This window comes from Aulonocara stuartgranti, assembly GCF_965226115.1.
Source record: "Aulonocara stuartgranti genome assembly, chromosome: 10".
NCBI lineage: Eukaryota > Metazoa > Chordata > Actinopteri > Cichliformes > Cichlidae > Aulonocara > Aulonocara stuartgranti.
Window position 1 is genome coordinate 20,703,075 of NC_138946.1, and position 20,901 is coordinate 20,723,975.

Consider the following 20,901-nt stretch of genomic DNA (forward strand, 5'->3'; position numbering starts at 1 on the left):
ATTTCCTAGTACACAGCCTCATTGTTGGATTAAAAAAGACGAGTTGTGGAGATTGCCTTTCTGTATGGGCTTTGATAAAAATGGTATTTTAAACTGGATTTGGAACAGGGTTCTGTGTAATATTATTAATAGTAGTAGTATTACTATTTTTATTATGTAATAACTAAGTGCCTTTTTCACGTTTACATTTTTATTGTATTTCATCTGCATTGTGATTCCATGAACTCCTGGAAGCAATGGATTGTACCCTTATGTTCAACTAATTGTTCTCCAAACAATTAGTTGATTCCCGCTCTGATGAACAAGTCAATTTGTTGCTGAGGAGATGTCTCCAGTGAAAACCATTTCACTTTACAACGTGTTGACTTACCAGGGTCCCAAGGCGACTGTGTGTTCACGAGACATCAGGCACACAGAAGCTCTCCAGAGGTTACAATAAGTCTAATAAGTCTGTTCTAAGTTTCAGTCAACTTCTTTATAGCTAGAGGAAGGTCGTCATACTACATGCAGACCTTGGTATGCTAATCAGCAGGCGTATAAAGTACTGTGAGAACCATTAACAGTAGCATTTGTTAAATGAGGCCAATAATCTTACAGCAAATTAGTGCATGCTTAATTTGTTCACATATTATTGAAAGAAATGACAATAAATGAGTAAATGTGTTTCTAGATTTGAAGTAAAAATAAATTATAAAGTGAATTAATAAATTCACCAGCACGTCTTTATGACCGAATGTATGAATCAGTAAGAGCAATTCATCATTAAGGTTTCAATAGCTTTTTTTTTTATAGCATTCAGTTTAATTCAAATGTAAAAACATGTTTAGTATAAGTGTCATCTACGCACAAAAAACAGCTAAAATAAGTTTTTTCCCGCTTGCTCCCACCTTTATAAAGTCTTGATATGTGAGTGCTCACACAAATCATTCTGATCCCCTCTTTTTCAGAAATGGCACATAAGTCTGAAATGTAACATAATGTGTAAAAAAATGTTGGGCTGTGAAGAGTTCACGGTGAATGAATTTATTCTCATACACAGTGTGGAGTGGGACAGATCAAAACAGACTCACACAGAGTTTAGCTAGAAAGGTAGGAATGCCTCTCTTTTTTTATTGATGTGACTTTAATATATCAGCTGTAATCTCAGTTTGTTAGTTTGTGTAATTAGTGTGCATGGCTTATTTTGTAATGACATCTTATCTGAGTCACGGTGAATCATCGGTACATTATATAAACACTGTAAAATCATAAATTTATAATGATAAAGCACTATCTGCCCTCATTTACTCAGCAAATAGACATGAGATATACTTGTCAAATTCTTGCATGAATAACAAAGTAAAAATTAGTGCTTATAGTCTCTACTGTTCAGTAAAGTCTCTGTATGTGTAGTTGTAGCTTACTGTTGATGGTATGAAACGTGAGCTTGTTCATTTGTGAAGTCATATGGTGATTTATACACTAATAATAATTATTATTAAATGCATAAAGGCTTTGAGTGCTCAAGTAGAGCAGAACAGTGCTACGTAAGAACTAGTCCATTTATCATTTACCAACTCGGATTAAATGAACTGTAAAACAAAACAAATTTACTTTGTTTGATCAGATAACAGCATAAAAATAATTAAAATCTAGTCCTGGTTGTATTCACAATTTTCTCACTGCCAGTTCTCAAGTTTTGATTTTCTTCTAGTACCCACACAATTAACTGAATAATTCCTAATTATCACAGATGTCCGGTGCAAAGGTGCTGCAGTTTCTGCAGAATATTTCACGTAGAAAACCTCTGGAGCCTGAGGGTGAAGTGTCCAACTTTCGCCGGTGTCTGACTACCCTTGATTTGGTGGCTCTTGGGGTCGGCAGCACACTGGGGGCCGGTGTGTATGTGCTTTCAGGAGAAGTGGCCAGAGCTGTGGCCGGGCCTAGTATCATAATCTCCTTCCTGATAGCAGCAGTGGCCTCCATCTTTGCAGGACTGTGTTATGCTGAATTTGGAGCTCGTGTTCCCAAAACTGGCTCTGCTTATCTCTATAGCTACGTGACTGTGGGTGAGATATGGGCTTTTGTCACAGGCTGGAACCTCCTGCTGTCTTATGTCATAGGTAACAATAAGGCCATTGAATGAATATTAATCCTGGAAAAATCATAGATTAAAATAATATTTGTCAAGTGATTTTAAGTAACACTGGGTATTGTTTGCTAATGGCTTCTGTTGTTAAGGGACATCAAGTGTAGCCAGAGCCTGGAGTGGGACCTTTGATGATCTCATTGGAAATGTCATTGCCAACTCTTTAGGCAAACAGGTTGCAATGGATTTACCTGGATTGGCTCCCTATCCAGACTTCTTTGCAGCAGGTATCATTATGCTCTTGGCAGGTAAGTTTCATATACTAAAAACCTAATTATTTATTAACATAATACAGGTACTCTTAGTTTATTGTAAGTTTAAAAAATGATTAAAAAAAACAAACAAACAAACACAAGAGGTTAAAGTGTCCTACATATTTTTGACTAAAGTAAATATTTGACAAATGAGTTTCCACTAGGTTCATTGACATGGTGAAATTAATTCTTATATATTTTTCTTTCTAGGGATTCTTGCATTTGGTGTTAAAGAATCGGCCACTGTAAATAAAGTTTTTACAGCAGTTAACATCTTGGTGTTGCTCTTTGTTATCCTCTCTGGGTTCATAAAGGGGGACATCAACAACTGGTACAGATATGAAGACACCCTTCCAAACCAATCCGAGTATGGCCTCCCCCTGCCCCGTTATTTTGGCTTCTGCTGTATTTTTCTTTCTTTTTTTTAGCTGCTTGACTGTTGATCACTGTTTACAGGAACTATACGACCCTGAATAAAACCACCACATATGGCAGCGGAGGATTTTTCCCTTTTGGTTTTGAGGGGACATTAGCAGGAGCAGCCACTTGCTTTTATGCATTTGTTGGATTTGACTGCATTGCAACAACAGGTAACTTTTAGAATTTAAGTGCAAAGCCAGTAATTATAATGCACTGCATAAGGAAAGTGAAAATTTGATCACAATGACATCAGAAGATGTTTGTGGCAATTTCAATTGTCCAGAAAAACACAGAGATCTTTGGACACTAGAATATTCTCTACAGCATATACATTTTGTAAAATAGTTTATTTTATAGACATGGTGCTATGTCATAAAAACGCATCTAAAGATTAAATGATGGCATAAACCACACTGGGATAATTTTGTGTTTTTCTTTAGGAGAGGAGGTTCAGAACCCTCAGAAGTCAATCCCACTCGGGATTGTGGCGTCTCTCCTTATCTGCTTCTTGGCTTATTTTGGTGTGTCTGCCACCCTGACTCTTTTGATGCCATACTATTTGCTCAGCGTTCACAGCCCACTGCCTGTAGCCTTTACATACATCGGTTGGGGCCCTGCAAAGTATGCAGTTGCTGTGGGATCACTCTGTGCGCTCTCAACAAGGTATAATGCATGAAGTATCACGTATAAACAAACCTACAATTCTTTATACATTACAATACCCCTTTGGTGACATTTATAGCACATACACCAAATAAAATCACTGGGATCATTACTAGGAATTAAAACAGGGACACGAGAATAACTGAATTGCTGTTAATGAGCTATGAGCTTTTTTCCGAAGCCTTCTAGGATCAATGTTCCCGATGCCTCGTGTTCTCTTTGCCATGGCCCGGGATGGACTGCTCTTCAGACCTCTCAGTAACATGAGTGACAGACAAAGTCCTGTCATTGCTACACTGGCTTCAGGGGTCGTAGCAGGTATAACTAACTTTAGAAGAGATTATAATATAATTATTATTATTAATTATTTGATTTTGTTAAGGCCATCAGCTACTACGCTGATAAAATGGTTGCAGAATTTATAAACATATTTAATTTCTCCTACTTCTTTGCAGCTATCATGGCTTTATTGTTTGACCTGAAGTCGTTGGTTGACATGATGTCGATTGGAACCCTGTTTGCCTACACACTTGTTGCCATTTGCATTCTCATATTAAGGTAAAGATGATCACAAGTATGCATGTTGGCACTGCACTTATTACTGCTTATTATTGGTATATTTTGCACCTAACAAACAAGACTTTCTTGCGTTTTTTAAAAGTGTTCTTCACCATTAGTTGTCCAGCTTTCTGAAGGTCTTTCAAAGTTTTTCTTTGCACACTGGCTGTTTTCACTCAGTTTTAGTTCAGTCCTTGTACCTGACCATTTTCAGAGGAATGTTTTTTGTTTGTTCAATCACTAACCTATGAATCCTTCAAATATAAAAGGGTTTCTAACTGAAAGGATGAAATGGTAATATGTCTAACAGACAAAGCATCAGTTTAAAACTGTATCTTGACGCACTTTGTTCCTAGCAGCCTGTCAGACACCCCCCCCCCCCCCCCCAAACATCATTGGTTGCTATTTTTTTCCAGTTAATGCCAAAGATAACACAAAGAGCTATTAGCCAGAAATTGGCACATCTTTGTCTTTAACCCAGTATTACAGTTTGCTTGGACTTGTTAGTTATTTCTTTGGAGAAGTATAAGATGATTTATGTATATATGGCTAATGAGTGTATTGTTCTCTTGTGCTTCTGAGTTTGGTTATAGTTCTTGATTTCTCGTTATGTTAGTCACCCCTCGTGTCCTCTCTCTCTCTCTCTCTCTTTCTGTCCTGTGCTTGCTCTCTCTCCCTTGTCTCAGTCATGCCTCTGTGTTTGTTTACCCTTTCCTTGCCTTGGGTTGTATGTCTTGAGTCTGTGTTTCCGTCCCTGTGTTTATGCTTCCTCTCTTATTTTGATAGTCTCACCTCCTGTGTCAGTTTTGCTCTGTCTTGTTTCCCTGATTTAGTTCAGCTGTGTTCACTTACGTGTTTCATCTCCCTGTTTGCCTCAAGTGTATATTTAAGACCTCAGTTTCCTTAGTTCCTTGTACCAGCCACCATCATGCTTTGTCTCCCTCGTGTTTTGTTCGCCTAGTTGATTATTAATTCCATTCTGAGTTTCCAGGTTTTCTAGTTTGTGGCTTTCCTGTAAGTCTTTTTGAGTCCAGTTCTGCCTCTGAATCCTGCATAAAGGTTCAGCATGCCAAACACAACACTACACCACAATCTTGGCATGGCGTCCAGTTTGTCTTTAATAAGTGAAGAAACTGGAAATGTGGAGGACAAAAGAAGACATGGCTTGAAATATTAGCTAATGAACAGTATCTGAAAGTCAAAATATACAAAGAGCCAACACAGGATTTGAGAGATTCATCTGTCCCCTCAGTTGTTCCAGCCACTGGATGATCTCACTGGAATGATGGCTCCCCTTCAAAAGTGATTTTAATGAAGGGAGCAAGGAGTAAATGCTGAGCTTTGCCAAATACCTCAACACAAGACAAGAGCTAGACTAAAAACCAGTGACAACAGGTCTTATGGAGTGATGTCTGCAGCTAAAACACGGTGGAGACCTTGTCATGTTGTGGGGCTTATAGCCAGTGCTGTTGGAGATCTTGTCTAAACTGAGTGGCAACCAGTGGTGGCTCATTAGTTAAGGCTGCTAGGGCTTAACAAAATACAGTGGCTTGCAAAAGTATTCGGCCCCCTTGAACTTTTCCACTTTTTGTCACATTACAGCCACAAACATGAATTAATTTTATTGGAATTCCACGTGAAAGACCAATACAAAGTGGTGTACACGTGAGAAGTGGAACGAAAATCATACATGATTCCAAACATTTTTTACAAATAAATAACTGCAAAGTGGGGTGTGCATAATTATTCAGCCCCCTTTGGTCTGAGTGCAGTCAGTTGCCCATAGACATTGCCTGATGAGTGCTAATGACTGAATAGAGTGCACCTGTGTGTAATCTAATGTCAGTACAAATACAGCTGCTCTATTGGGAGCAACAACACCATGAAGTCCAAAGAACACAGCAGACAGGTCAGGGATAAAGTTATTGAGAAATTTAAAGCAGGCTTAGGTTACAAAAAGATTTCCCAAGCCTTGAACATCCCACGGAGCACTGTTCAAGCGATCATTCAGAAATGGAAGGAGTATGGCACAACTGTAAACCTACCAAGACAAGGCCGTCCACCTAAACTCACAGGCCGAACAAGGAGAGCGCTGATCAGAAATGCAGCCAAGAGGCCCATGGTGACTCTGGATGAGCTGCAGATCTACAGCTCAGGTGGGGGAATCTGTCCATAGGACAACTATTAGTCGTGCAGTGCACAAAGTTGGCCTTTATGGAAGAGTGGTAAGAAGAAAGCCATTGTTAACAGAAAACCACAAGAAGTCCCGTTTGCAGTTTTCCACAAGCCATGTGGGGGACCCAGCAAACATGTGGAAGAAGCTGCTCTGGTCAGATGAGACCAAAATGGAACTTTTTGGCCAAAATGCAAAACGCTATGTGTGGCAGAAAACTAACACTGCACATCACTCTGAACACACCATCCCCACTGTCAAACATGGTGGTGGCAGCATCATGCTCTGGGGGTGCTTCTCTTCAGCAGGGACAGGGAAGCTGGTCAGAGTTGATGAGAAGCTGGATGGAGCCAAATACAGGGCAATCTTGGAAGAAAACCTCTTGGAGTCTGCAAAAGACTTGAGACTGGGGCGGAGGTTCACCTTCCAGCAGGACAACGACCCTAAACATAAAGCCAGGGCAACAATGGAATTGCTTAAAACAAAACATATCCATGTGTTAGAACGGCCCAGTCAAAGTCCAGATCTAAATCCAATCTGTGGCAAGATCTGAAAACTGCTGTTCACAAACGCTGTCCATCTAATCTGACTGAGCTGGAGCTGTTTTGCAAAGAAGAATGGGCAAAGATTTCAGTCTCTAGATGTGCAAAGCTGGTAGAGACAGACCCTAAAAGACTGGCAGCTGTAATTACAGCAAAAGGTGGTTCTAATAAGTAGTGACTCAGGGGGCTGAATAATTATGCACACCCCACTTTGCAGTTATTTATTTGTAAAAAATGTTTGGAATCATGTATGATTTTCGTTCCACTTCTCACGTGTACACCACTTTGTGTTGGTCTTTCACGTGGAACTCCAATAAAATTGATTCATGTTTGTGGCTGTAATGTGACAAAATCTGGAAAAGTTTAAGGGAGCCGAATACTTTTGCAAGCCACTGTATAGAGAAATAAGCGGTCACTCAAGACATATATGTATAGACAAGGTTGTATATTTGTTATTGAAAGAAGCTTACCTTTTATGAGTGGTTACGAAGAACCTGTGATAAGAGACGGAATTAAGTTGTTTATACAAATGAATTAATATTATTACTGCCTTCTATGATGCTTACAGTATACCTAATAATATGTTTAGATACACAGGTCAGTCACAAAATGGCTCAACAACCTCAAAATATTGACTATGATACGGTCATATTACTGTCATAAAATGTGTGAGTACGCTAGATAGGGAAATAACAATGCACAATAATGAGCGTAATGAAATTAAACAGATGAATGACTCAGGGTTTGCTTGTTTGAAGAGTTTATGAAGACATCAGGTTTTCTTTACTTTAATCAGTCGCTTATAATTACAAAAGATCATGTAATGAAGTGCTGTTGACTTGATGTGTGTTGTTCAGACATTAAAAATAGACTCCAGGATGTGAACAAGAAAAAAAAAAAACAGGAATATAATAATTTGGTGCTTTACGAGAATATTATAAGTAGAAATAACTAAAAACCTTAAATGTTTTCACTTTTTTAAAATTATATTTCCTTAATTTTACAGGTATCAAACTGACCTCAGTGATGATTCTAGTCTAAGCAAAGCAGAACCTTTTACCATTGGAGGGATATTATGTCCTCCATACCAAGCCACTACAAGGACATCAAAAAATGTGTCCCTTTTAACTTTTGTTATTAGTGAGTCATCATCTTTCTGTTGTACTGTACTTTTTATTGATTTAATTTTTGATTAATAGAACTCAAACGTATTGATTCTCCTCAGTCTTTTTAGCAGTTGTTCTCAGCGTCTTCGTATCTGAGGCTGTAGATTACCTGCAAGCCCTGGAGTGGTGGAGCATACTTTGTCTTTCTGTGATAGTAGCAATGATTTTTCTAATCATCCTCATCGTCTGGAGGCAACCGCAGAATACAGCAGAAGCTGCTTTCATGGTATGAAAGAAAGACAGTGAAGACTGATTAATGAAAGCATAGAAATAGAAACAGAAATTTAGCCAACCTGTATTATCATTACATGTTTATTTATTTTTTAAGCTCCAAAGTTCTGAATTTTGGGGGGTTTGGGTTTTTTTTTTCCTTTAATATCTTTTAACAATGCTTCTCCTCTTTTATATCCCCAGGTTCCTTTTGTCCCATTACTTCCTATTTTTAGTACCTTTGTCAATGTCCATCTAATGGCTCAGCTTGGATCAGACACTTGGATCCGCTATACAGTGTGGATGGGAGTAGGTATGTGCAGCACATTTCTGCTACAGAATACATAAAAAAGATTATACATGTGCAAAAATATCTCTTTTTATATGTGTGACCGCTACGTTTCTTTTAAAATTTTGAACAGGTTTGATCATCTACTTTTGTTATGGTGTTCGCCACAGTGTGCAGAAACAAAGGCTTGAAAATTCACACGATCGAGTCAGTATTCACAGCATCGCTGCTGCTATGGAGCAAAGCACGAAACCCGGACAAGACGCAACTGGATAAATACATAGTGTATTTAATGACATAAATTTTAAAAAGAATACCTGATTTGCATAAATCTCACAATGGTGATTGTCTCAGGAATTCACAAACTTTTATTTGGCAGCATCCAGCAATGCAAGGCTTTATGCAATACTCTGCTTTTATATTACTGTTTCTTATAAGTATTAATTAAAGGAAAGAATGAGGAAGGATTCAGCAAGTATTTCAAGTATAATCACATAGTTATTAGTATTATATAACAAAAAAAACCCTAAAACATTTAGCTTATATATTAAATGGTAGAAAATCTAAAGAAATTTGGATTTTGTGAACAACAGAGTTTAAGATGACAATGTTTTTAGTAGAAGCGACCAGAATGGACAGAAGGACAGCTCAGGTTGAGCCATTTGGACACAAAGTCAGAGAGCCAAGATGGCCTGGACATGTGCAGAAGAGGGATGGTGGATACACTGGACAAAAGATGTTGAAGATGGAACTTCCAGGGAGGAGGAAAAAAGGAAGACCACAGAGAGGGTTCATGGAAGGTTCATGTAGTGAAATAGGAGGACAGAAATGTATGCTAGGGACAGGGTGAGATGGAGGCAGATGATCCCCTATGCTGAGCCCTGAAGGGGGATTTTGTGATCATCCTGTCACAGTTGTTCAAAAGGAATTGTACTCACGATGCCCATTTCTTTTATCTGACAGAGTCATATTACTCACGATTCCTTCATGTTTAAATGCAATTCAACTCTTTTATTTTTCTGTACAGAATACATTGTAATGGCATGGGTTTAGTTTGTTTGCCTTGTACTTAACTGCCAATATAGCCAATACTGTGTTATTAAATGGACTTTAAAGTAATAATTTTCTATTGCTGTAAACATTTGATATGCATGAAATTAAAAAGGCATTATAAGTTTTGAATGAGATACTCTGCACTTTGACTCCTCCCTATTTTCAGTTTTTTCTTTCTTACATACCTTCCCTATGACAACCTTTGTAAACATGCCCATACACAGCCATGCTGCCTCCACGCTATGATCAAATGCCACATTTACTTACAGCACGTGATATGAGAGGAACCAATGAAATGTGTGCTTTGTTTAAGCAGGCACCGTTTTTAAAAAATGCTCTCGATAAAAACATAAACAGGCCGTCTGTAGTGAAAGGCAAAAGAAGCCGTCCTCAAAAAAGAAAAATTCCACCTGCTACTCTGGAGGAGTTGTCACTGCTATTGGATACACTGCTGGAACACAGTAAAGCTGTGGGTTTGTCAGGAACTGAGAAATATCACACTAAATACACTGTATATTCACCTACATTACCCCAGTCTCTGGCATTTTTACACAACAAAGGCACACAGTTCCTTGGCCTTACAGTTCTACAGCTGCACTGTGTAAAGTGTCTAAATGCTGCAACAGTGACTGAAGAGCAGGCAGAAGCTACTGAAGGACACACAAGACTTCAGCACAAGAAGTTGGTTTCGATGGTGTGCAGGAAGAATCACAGCTTCGGTGATGCACGCTGTATTTGCCACAAGTTTGGAAACACCAGCCCAAAGTGTTGTTAATTGTGTGAGCTACCCTGAAAACTGTCTGTTACACAAACAAGATGGGGAGTGGAGCATGAAGAGGATGCATGAAAGGCCTACACCCAAAAAATTGCAGCACATCACTACAAACTGCAGGTTTGTTTATGCAGTTTTATTGTGAACACAATTTTTCTTGAACTTGGAGCATCTCACAATGTGTGACTGTTGTGGGGAGTGGTGCCTGGAGATTAAGTGTCCTTTTAAATACACAACGGACAGCATTAAGCAGGCATTGGATGCACAGGATAAAGACTTCTGCCTTGAGTCAGCTGCAAATGGACTTCACTTAAAGAGGGCGCACCCCTACTACTTACAGGTGCAAACACTTTGTCACCAGCTCCAACCACTGTGACCTCGTTGCATGGACTCAAAGAGACATGGCTGTGGTACACATCTTCCCTGATGTAGATTTCTGGGAACCACGTTTGAAGAGAGCACAAGAGTTCTTCAAAAAAAAGAAAAAAAAAAAAAGTGTGCCTTCCAGAACTGGTGGGAAAATATTTCTCCGAGCATAGTTCTGTTCTGAATGCCCCATAACTTTTTATTTAGGGGGTCTAGATTGATGCCTGAAGTGCATTGCCATGCAAATAATTTTCATTTACTGAATATGTACTTACTAAGTACCACTGTTTAAAAGATGAATAAAGAAACAAACAAATTTTTGCCTGTTATTAAAACCACTTTATAGAACATCAAATCAGTTACAATGTAGAATCAATGTCGTTTATGGTTTACAACTGACAAATTTTTTTACATAAAATATTGACAGCATTTACATAATAACACTCACTAACATTCTGTAAATTTACTGTATCTTTTGAAAAATTATAACTACATATACACAGCACAAGACTTTTAATAGTACTTAAGAGCAAGTTTCATTTTCCCTTGGTTTTACTACCACAATGGGGCACATGTTCACCAAAACGCAGCAAACCTTTACTATCTTATCCTGAAGGGCCTCCTCTTCACCCTCACATTAAAGAAGTAATCTGATTGGCATGGTGGTATGCAGCATTTTATACCTGTTGCGTAAACTACCTACAACTCGCTCGACATGAATTATTAGGTGGGCAATAGCTCTTGTATCTTCAATGTCCTTGGCATCAAGTTGACAGAAGCCTTTTGTAAATGCGGGGATCTTAACCTCTGCACACAAAGATGCTGGACAGGAAGATCAAATGTAAGGCGGAAGAGTGAGTAAAAGCATTTGGAAATGCCACGGTTTCTTTGATGCTGGCAGGAAAGCTTTTACATTGTTGAATAAGGAGAGTAAAATAGCAAAACAAGGTATTCCAGTATAATATTTTACTTTTTTGGTGTCATCCTTTAAAACATTTTTCATTCAGCTGTCTTTTTCAACTGTGATTCAAGCGTTCTGTTCTCCTCCAACAGCTGGTTTATTTCTGCTCTGTTCACAGCACACACAATCCATCGGCTGTCTTTTAGCTTCTGCATCTCTCTCTGTCCCATCTCCATTTTCTACATTTGTTGCTACTACCTCAGCCTCCACTCTTGGCCACAGCCTCCATCACGTGGTGATTAAGGTGTCGGTCTTCTGTCATGTCCATCTCTGGCAGCTCTTCATGTAACGTCTATGCAGGCCTCACCTTCACACTCTGCTCCTCCATTACTAAAGCCTGTCAGATACAATGAGTGCATAAGGCAAATGTTCACCAGAAGCCCACTTAAAAGTGCATGACTCATCAAAAAGCTATGAGCTGATTACCGGACAGTGAGAGCATTTTTTTTATGTTGGTGGGAGTTGTATTTACCTCCGACTGCTGCTCTTTGCTGCTTCCGTCGCATTCGTCGTCTGTGACGGTCCAAGTTTGAAGCAGGGATTTCGGAGTGCCCCATGTATAGCGTTGGAACCCAGTCAGGATTTGTTTCATCCATTTCATAGGCTGGTTTGCCTGCAATTATGCTAAGTAATTAGCAACTCTATAAATAGAACGCAGTCCTGCAAAATCACACATTGAGATATTTGTTCTAATTTGCTATGACTTCAGAGCAAAATAAAACTAATAGGCTATACAGAGTAATATGAACTTATTTAGAACTTACCCGAATGAAAATGTCTGGAACACACCAACAGATATCTGGGGATGGTAGAGAACTGGATATCAGCTCGTCTCACAGCTGCTATCCAGGCTATACGCCTTCTTTTGGTAACATCCGACACATGAGCTCCCTGGTTTTGCTTCCAGGTGGGGAAACAATGAAAAGACAGCCCATTTTCAAGCTTATTCCCTTGCCGGTCGTGCGATCTAACGTTACAACCCATCACACAGCAAGTACGAACCATAGCGGATATTATTCGTGTGCTTTCGCTCGCTTTGTTTGGCCTACTAAAATGGCACCTCGACCAAAAATCCTGGCCGCACCCCCTCTCGCGACGTCATATTCCAAAGCCCATGCGCCATGCGAGGCCCTGTTAACCAATCAAAGGGAAGACGGCGATACACTTTAACCAATCGGCGACTCTCCCTGTGGGGAAGCGCATTGTTCAAAAACCCAAAAAGCAATCGGGTAAAGCGGCTCAGCTGGTGCTAAGAGCTCGAGACGAGGAGGGTTTGTTGAACTTATACAGTTTTACCTCAACGTTGGCTTTTGGCGATCTATCGTAAACATTAAGCTAACGAGCTTACAGGAAACCAGGCACATTTTGGACATTCCAGGAAAGTTAAAGTGAGTTTTACTTAAACGTGGGCAATACGACGTTAAACAAGATAACGTAATAGTTACAAAAATAATATTAGATTGTAACTATAACTGTTTGACGGAGTTATGTAAGTGTGTGTTAAGCTAAATGCAATATCTACGTTTTTTGTGTGCTTGTTTTTGGTTTTGAGTGACTGCACGATTTTCCCATTTAAAACCAGGAAGCAAGTCTCTTTGTTAGCATATATTGGTACTTGTAGTAGAAATCATTGTTATTAAATGTATGTTAGCTAGTATAAACATTAAAGTGACTCTGTTTAATTCACTGCAATATAGGCTCCGTTTACTACGTGCTTACTGGAGGCTAAACATGGCTACTTGCACATGTAAAGGTTCAGCACTGAGGTTTTTATTTTAGTTGCACTCAGTGCTGAGACACTTTTTGAAAGCACAAAGTCTTCTTGCTGTAACAAGCAGTGAAAGGTGAAGATGGCTCGAGTGATTTTTTTTTTTTTTTTTTTGAATGCTAAACGTGGATTTGATACTTTTTAAATGCTGCTCAGTGTAACACGAAATACCATTTGGATTAAAAAAAGGGAATGAAATTGAAAAACCGAGACTTCTAAACTCGCTCATCGTAATAGCTACAAAGACTAAGCATGACAGGACCTGCTGTAGAGCAGTTGTATTGATCAGCACTAATGCCAAACTTGCCTGGTCTGGTGAAAGCCTGGGAAATATTTCCTGTTTGACTACTTAAGCAGGTTCAATTTGGCTTTAAACAGTAAACTAGTGTTCCTTTACCTGTCAGCTTGTTTGATGACGACACACCCATGTTTAACTAATTCATAGCAATGAAATGCTTGAGCAGAGAATAACATCATTACATCATTATTACAAACAACACAGACACTTGTGTGAGTGTGTTTAGTTTTTCATCTTTTATGTTGTATATTGCTGTTTTTTTTTCCAACACAAGCCTATATTATCCTTTCAAAGTGACTTGTGCACACGCCCTAAGTCAAGCCCATGTTTGAAACATTTTGTAATCCCCTTTTAATAGAATTACTACATACTAATGAAAACGTGTTATCCTTGGAACAGATAGACGGGCATGGCGCTGTCTTTGTCATCTCCGTGTGGATGCCCCTCTGATGAGGAGGAGGAAATGGCTGTGTTTGAATCTACAGCAGCAGAGCACGGAGGTTTGGCCAGACCACGTCTACCAGAGATCTCTGTTATTTCCCCGGGCCTGGACACCAGGCCATCCATTACAGGGCCGGTAAGAGTTCCCCAAAAAAAAAAAAAAATCATATGTCCCTCAGGTATAACAAAACATGTTCAGAACAAATCTATATGAGATTTTTTTGTTTTTTGTGTGTGTCTATATATATAATTGATCAATATTGCCAGAGGTGTAACTGTTTTTCAAAGCCATAATTTCATACCTCGCTTTTCCTTCAGAGGAGATGAATAACAGCCCCCCCAAAAAAGAAAGGGAGGCAGGGAAACATTCTGTTTAAACTACATCATTCTGACACTTTTCCAGTTCACTTGCTATACCTCTCTGATTCTTAAACACAGCTGCTTTCTTCAGTCTGGCAGGCTTAAATAGGCATTAAAAGCCCAGATGGGTATTGCAGTAGAGCGAGATGCAATATGTAAAATTCTAAACCCTGGGATTGCAGTTTGGTGGTGTTAATATTTTTCCATTCTACCATCAAAACATTTACAAAGATGCTTGTGTGTTTAGAAAGTAGCAGTGAAATCTCAAAGCTGCGATGAAGGGGCCACCGAGAGGGTGAAGGTTTTCCTGCGCATCCGACCACTTACTGACACGGAGAGATCCAGAGGGGAAGAGCAGGTAAGACATTAAGGTCAACATTTTTGTTTCTTCTAGGATAAAAGCTTTCAATACTCTGAAACTGTACTTGAGTCTATTTTGTTTTTCTTTTAGGGTTGTGTGGCTATCCAAGACGAAGAGACCCTGCTGCTTAAAGCTCCAAATGACTCTCAGAACATGAGAGCAGCAGAACGAGGCATCACTCCGAGTATTCACAAGTTCAGTTTCACGAAGGTAGGAGAGTCGTATGTGTAGCTCCTCTTTACTTAAACATACTGTTTCCAAAACTGAAAACCCATTCAGAAAAAAACTGTAGTAATCACGTAATAATATTTTCAGAGAAGAACTTGAAGAAAATGAGAATGCTGGAGTGAAACAGACCAGTGAAGATGTTTTTTTTTTTTTTTTTTCTTTAAATTTCCCCTTAGATATTTGGTCCTGAGACAGCGCAGCAACAGTTTTATGAGAGCACAATGAAGGCGATGATAAACGATGTGCTTCGAGGAGAAAATAGACTTCTCTACACTTATGGTGTAACCAATTCTGGAAAGACGTACACCATTCAGGGTGAGTTATTTTCTGTTCTGCAGATATTACTTGGACACATAAATCCCAGGGTTATTTTTTGAGGTTTGTTCGTTATGTAATCGCACAACATAAACCATGCTTGTCAAACTTTGGCCTGCAGGCAGCGGTCGAGAGGCAGGCCTGCTGCCCCGGGCTTTAGTGTCCCTGTTTAGGAAACTGCAGGGCCGTCTGTACGGTGGCATGAACCTGAAGCCTGTCTTATACCAGGATGTGAGGCAGCTCAGTGCCAATGAGGTCAAGGCAGAGGAAATCCGCAGAAACTCTCTGCTCAAAGAGGTAAACATAAATATGACTTTTAAAGGCCTTACAGCATTACTCTGGAACACATTGTAGCAACAAGGTGAATTTTAGGATGCATTTGGACATTGTGGTGCTCCAAACGTATGTGACTACACTTTGGTATATTTGGCATGTTCTTTTCCTTGCAGACTGCTACTTGGTTAAATGTTTTCCTGCAGATGAATTATGCATCTTCTGATTCTCCTTCCTCTTATGGATTTCAGGATGGGAATTCTCGTTGCACTGGCACCACCACAAGCTGGGATAGTGGCATCGGAGGACTGTCTGCTACCACTACCTTTGGCACTCAGCTGGAAGGTGAGGATTTTCATTCCTAAATGGAGTCAATTTTCTGCTAAACGCACCACATGCTGTATTTGGAGTAGAATAGTTGGTGTTTGATGAGTACACAGCACTGTTTACAATATAAGAAGTCAACATCAGCGTTGTTTGTGCAGCACATACCAATTTCCAGTTTAAACACTGCTTTCTTTATATTAAAATCATTACTGCCTTAAAAAAACAAAACAAACATGTGACTTTTAATTTGCCTCTGCAGACACGGACAGTGTTTGTCTGGAGCCGGACAGCCTGTCGCACAGCGGAGGGGAAGATCTCGAGGAAGGAGTGCAGTTTTCAATCTGGGTGTCCTTTTATGAAATCTACAACGAGTTCCTGTACGACCTACTGGACGCCTCGCCCTCCCAGCAGCCCCGGAAGAGAGTCACATTGCGGCTAAGCGACGACAAGCAGGGCAACCCCTACGTGAAAGGTAACAGTGGCTCATTCACAGGAATGGAGTTAAAACTAGATCAAAGTATGTTGGCCTGAACTTCCTGAGGCTCATTCCCACCAGGCAGCCGCTCTCATCTGATGTATGTTACGCTTCATCAGGCAGGAAATGATGTTTAAAAACTGTAAATTGCTTCTTTCATTTTCCTCAACTCTACCTGCAGTCTTTGTAGACTTTTGTGTTTGTGGGAGTGCAACAACACACCACAATGAATGAGTGCATGAATAAAGAACTGTGCAAAAGATGGTCACGACTTTGAACACTACGTTAGCTTAATTCATGTGTTTCCTGCATAACAGCATGTGTAACTACTGCTGCAGCTCCTTCACGTGCACCACATTGTGCTTCTTCCTGTTGTATCAGACCTGACCTGGATCCAGATCCGCAGCGCCGAGGAAGCCTGGAGGATTCTGAGAGTTGGGCGTCGCAACCAAAGCTTCGCCAGCACTCACCTCAACCAGAACTCCAGTCGCAGGTAGGAGCATGTTAAATGACGTGTTTACCTATTGAAACCTTAATTTGAGTTACACTTGTGGACACTCTGATCATAAACGTATCACTTACACAGCCACAGCATCTTTTCCCTCCGTGTCCTGCACGTCCACCCTGGAGCAAATTCAGGCCAGGCCATGCACATCAGCGAGTAAGTTGGCTTTTAATTACCCAGTCTTGATTTCAGTTTTGGGTCATTTTAACTTATATTGATTAGAGTTTGTAAAGGTGATAATGTAAGTCTGTCTCCTTTTTAGGCTGACTGTGTGTGATTTGGCTGGGTCCGAACGCTGTAAAGATCAGCGTAATGGTGAGAGGATGAAGGAGGCCAACAACATTAACACCTCCCTCCTAACACTGGGGCGCTGCATTGCTGCCCTGAGGCACAACCAGAGCAATAAGTACGTTTTAAAATGTTTAGGTGGTGTAGTAAATTAGAGAAATGGTTGAAACAGATCATCTTGTGGAGCTTTTTACTGCTTTTCTGCTCTCAAGATCGAAAATGCTAAATTGCTATAAATTTTCTTCACGTCAGCTTCTGCAGTAATTAAATTATTGATCCGCTAATTTATGGCGTGTGGATTTCCTGCACTAAATCAAGTTTTACAGCTTTTAGGGCGTTTTTGTTTTTTGCTATTGTACATATAAAGATTTAATGACCAAATGGGTTTTAATGTTTTCCTACTGCATCAACAGGTCACGGCCTCCTCAAGTGGTGCCTTTCAGGGACAGTAAGCTGACCCGTGTCCTGCAGGGTTTCTTCTGTGGGCGAGGAACCTCCACCATGGTGGTCAACATCAATCCATGTGCATCCATCTATGACGAGACCCTCCAGGCCCTCAAATTCTCTGCTATTGCTACCCAAGTAAGAAACTCATTTGTACACGAGTACCTGAGTGGCTGGTTTAGTTTTGCGTCCTGTGTGAGATCAATCAAATGTGCCGTTTCTCTTCTTTAAGCTCGTCCACGGCCCGTCCACGAAGACCAGAGTGGCCTACATCCTGTCTTTACTTCGTGATCCAACAGGAAATGGTAATGACAGCACGGTGATGGAGGAGGAAGAGGATGAGAGTGATGTCGACGATGGAGATATCACCATGTTAGATACTAAGGTAACATCCTCTGCTTTTTATGTAACACCTAAATATTAAGCACTTTTATTTCACTGACAAAATAAATCAACCTTTTATTTTGAAACACTACTTAAACCAAGTAACCGTAACATCTTAAATGTGTCAAAAACTGTCAAAAATCTATTGTTCTAACAGCCGACTGTTCTACATTAAGGCTTTGCTGCAGGCCATTGATGTTCTGAAGAGAGAGGTGCAGCGCCAGCGGGAAGAGAAAGAAGTCCTAGAAGCAAATGTGAGAGAGCAGGTGGTCTCTGAGATGATGGAGGTCATCTCTAGAATGCAAGATGGTTTCAGGTGTGTGTGGGTGCTTGTTTGAATCTGAAATGCCAATTTAAAGGCTTTTTTTTGTAATACTTTTTAGTGGTAAGGAGCAGTAGGCACATCTAATAGTGTTTTCTTGGCAGGGATTTGGGAGAAATGTGTTGTTTAACTGTTTTTGTAATGACTACATATAGCAACATTTTATATCTTCTCACCCTGTAGTGAGACACTGGATGCTGAGAGGGCGCTCATTGAAGAGAGGTATGAAGACAAGATAAATAGCCTGCAGAAACACCTGAAGAAATTCTACACCCAGGAGCTAAAGGTCAGTTAATGACTTGAAAGTTTGTAATGCTTTGCATTCTCTGCAAATTAAGCATTCGCAACTGATTGCGATGCTCTCGCTGAATCTCTACCAAATTTATTTCCGTTCTCCCAGGAACGTGATCAGGAGATTGAAGCTCTGTCTGCTGCTCTTGAGGAAAAAAAGAAGGCAAATGAAGCAGCCCCCATGACGGCGCCACCTGGAGACTCTGAGGGCCCTCGCCGCTCTCAGCGCGTCAGTACGCAGAATGAGCTCGGCAGACTGCGCACTGAACTCGACCAGTGCCGCACTGAGCTGTGCACCAAGACTCAAGGTACAGTCTGACTGGAAGATTTCTGATTATATGCACAAGGATATTGTTCATGATGGCTGACTGATTTGTTCTGTTTGTCTGTGCAGAGGTGACAAAGCTTAAGATGCAGCTAGAAGTGCCAGGTAGTGCTGGCACTCTCACCTCTGCTGCTGACCGCAAGCTGGAGGAGGGTCAGCGGGTCAGTACATGCTCTACACAAACTCACTGCTGCATGTGAGTCTCTGGACTGTTTGAAAGATTAAAATTTGTATGTGTGTATATATTTCTTGTTTTTTACAACAGAACCTGCGTCAGCTGCGCCTCAATCTGCAGAGGCTGGGGGTGGACCTGCAGTCTGGTGAAAGAGCCTGCTGTCGCAACACAGGAGGGGAGAGGCTGCGCCACGCTTTAACAGCTGCAGATGAGACTTTAGCCAAACAGGTAGAGTCAAGCAATGTGCAGTGTGCAATTTGCACATTCAGTTTTACTTGTAAACTAAGATTTTCTTTAAATTATTTAACAGGGTGCTCAGCCCTCTGTGTTCTGCAACAGCTGAGAAAGTATTGAACACATTTTGCAAACTGCATGTTAAATTTCCATCAGTGCAGAGTTTAAAAGCGCTTTTTCCTCCTAGTTAGAAGCAGCTTGTGAGGATAAAATGCATGAACTCTTTTTAAAAACAAAAAAACCTGCATTATATTATGAGCAGTTCTCATTTTAAACTGTCGTTTTCTTCTCCTAACTCACTTGCACCGGCAGATTTTAAACTAAAACAAGGTTTCTAACATCTGCACAAAGCTGTCAATGAGCTAGAGCATGTTTAGCTGTTGCTTTTTGCCTCACTTTCTGAAACTAAACAGCCCTCCCTTCCCTCTCTGCTCCTGTCTAACCTCACCCCCTGTCAACTGACTTCTTCTTCTCAGGGCCAGATCCTTATGGAGCTCCAGAACGACCTGATGCTGGTCAAAGCCGACTTGAGGCGGAAAGCGCAGACCCTGGCCCAAACACAGTCCCTCCCTCCCCAGCTGCCCCCGTCTGGCTTTGCTGCCCCCAGCATGCCGGGCTCCTGCAAAAGGAGAGGCTGTGGCGCCGGCGCACCGAGCGACCCCGAAAACCGTCCGCCGCAAAAACGACAGTTTTTCCAGTCTCTGTTCCCATCTCGCACCCCAACACGTAAATACAACACCCGTGCTGCCGAGGATGCAAATCTGACCCCCTCCTCAAGGATTTTGCGGTCCCGTCAGCCATCTCCACTTCCTAGTCCGGTCGTCACCCCTCGTAATCTCAGGGGGAAGTACTGAACTTTAAAGCAAACTAAGTTGCTGTTGTCTTTATAATATTTTTTTATGTTTTTCTACTTTAACTATATTATTGGCATCAACTGAACTGTTAATGCTTTAAGCTGAGGTAAAGCTGCTTAGTGACTGTATGGTTAAAATAGTGCATGTGTGTTAATCAACCTGCTCTGCCTCTGCAACTCCACTTTGTGCCTTTGTGCTGTACTCTCCCTCCACCACTCAATATAAATCCTACAAACACATTTGAGCAGCCTGAATATAATCATGCTTTAAAACTGTAGTAAATTATTTTACCCTTTCCAGTCAGTCCCTGCAAAGACTGCTGTAAACTATTTACACATAAACCGTACCGATGAGCAATGAAGTGAGAAGTCAAATTCCCATTTGTATGCTCTGTGCTGTAAACTTTAGACTGTGTGTGTGTGTTCGTTCATTCATATATACATGTTAATCTTGTCTGTTTGCTCTTGAACATTTTATTTGGGATTCTTTTTGTAGTATTGCACTATTGACCATTAAACCTTACCAAAAACAAGAAATGGGTATTTACTGTATGCGATGCTGCACCGTGCATACTGACCTGTCCAGTGCTTACTGCAGGTACGCTGATTGTTTTCACATTTCCAGCAAAGACAATGTCATGGGCTGGACAAAAATGGTCAGGATTGCTAGTTTTACAAA

General features: G+C 40.5%; 3 protein-coding genes across 3 annotated transcripts; 2 read left to right on the plus strand and 1 right to left on the minus strand.

Annotated features, from left to right (window-relative positions):
• The first annotated feature begins 544 nt into the window (after nucleotides 1-544).
• LOC309715353 (cationic amino acid transporter 2) lies at nucleotides 545-9,564 on the plus strand. Its single transcript, XM_082548403.1, has 12 exons — nucleotides 545-1,089; nucleotides 1,733-2,102; nucleotides 2,221-2,376; nucleotides 2,593-2,749; nucleotides 2,839-2,972; nucleotides 3,243-3,465; nucleotides 3,647-3,783; nucleotides 3,921-4,023; nucleotides 7,745-7,878; nucleotides 7,964-8,130; nucleotides 8,319-8,427; nucleotides 8,537-9,564. The coding sequence occupies exons 1-12, from the start codon at nucleotides 1,018-1,020 to the stop codon at nucleotides 8,677-8,679; spliced, it is 1,905 nt and encodes a 634-aa protein (XP_082404529.1). The 5' UTR covers nucleotides 545-1,017; the 3' UTR covers nucleotides 8,680-9,564.
• Nucleotides 9,565-10,928: 1,364 nt separating this feature from the next.
• Nucleotides 10,929-12,660, minus strand: LOC309715962 (uncharacterized protein). The gene is made up of 3 exons (XM_082549488.1): nucleotides 12,320-12,660; nucleotides 12,028-12,168; nucleotides 10,929-11,892 (listed from the first exon to the last, which is right to left on the minus strand). The coding sequence occupies exons 1-3, from the start codon at nucleotides 12,558-12,560 to the stop codon at nucleotides 11,837-11,839; spliced, it is 438 nt and encodes a 145-aa protein (XP_082405614.1). The 5' UTR covers nucleotides 12,561-12,660; the 3' UTR covers nucleotides 10,929-11,836.
• A 114-nt stretch (nucleotides 12,661-12,774) lies between these two features.
• On the plus strand, nucleotides 12,775-20,701 carry kif20a (kinesin family member 20A). The gene is made up of 19 exons (XM_082549486.1): nucleotides 12,775-12,943; nucleotides 14,021-14,198; nucleotides 14,670-14,780; nucleotides 14,874-14,993; nucleotides 15,188-15,326; nucleotides 15,448-15,623; nucleotides 15,851-15,944; nucleotides 16,186-16,398; nucleotides 16,783-16,894; nucleotides 16,988-17,062; nucleotides 17,169-17,312; nucleotides 17,608-17,776; nucleotides 17,871-18,023; nucleotides 18,199-18,338; nucleotides 18,528-18,630; nucleotides 18,745-18,943; nucleotides 19,030-19,121; nucleotides 19,226-19,363; nucleotides 19,846-20,701. The coding sequence occupies exons 2-19, from the start codon at nucleotides 14,031-14,033 to the stop codon at nucleotides 20,221-20,223; spliced, it is 2,724 nt and encodes a 907-aa protein (XP_082405612.1). The 5' UTR covers nucleotides 12,775-12,943; nucleotides 14,021-14,030; the 3' UTR covers nucleotides 20,224-20,701.
• Nucleotides 20,702-20,901: the final 200 nt, after the last annotated feature.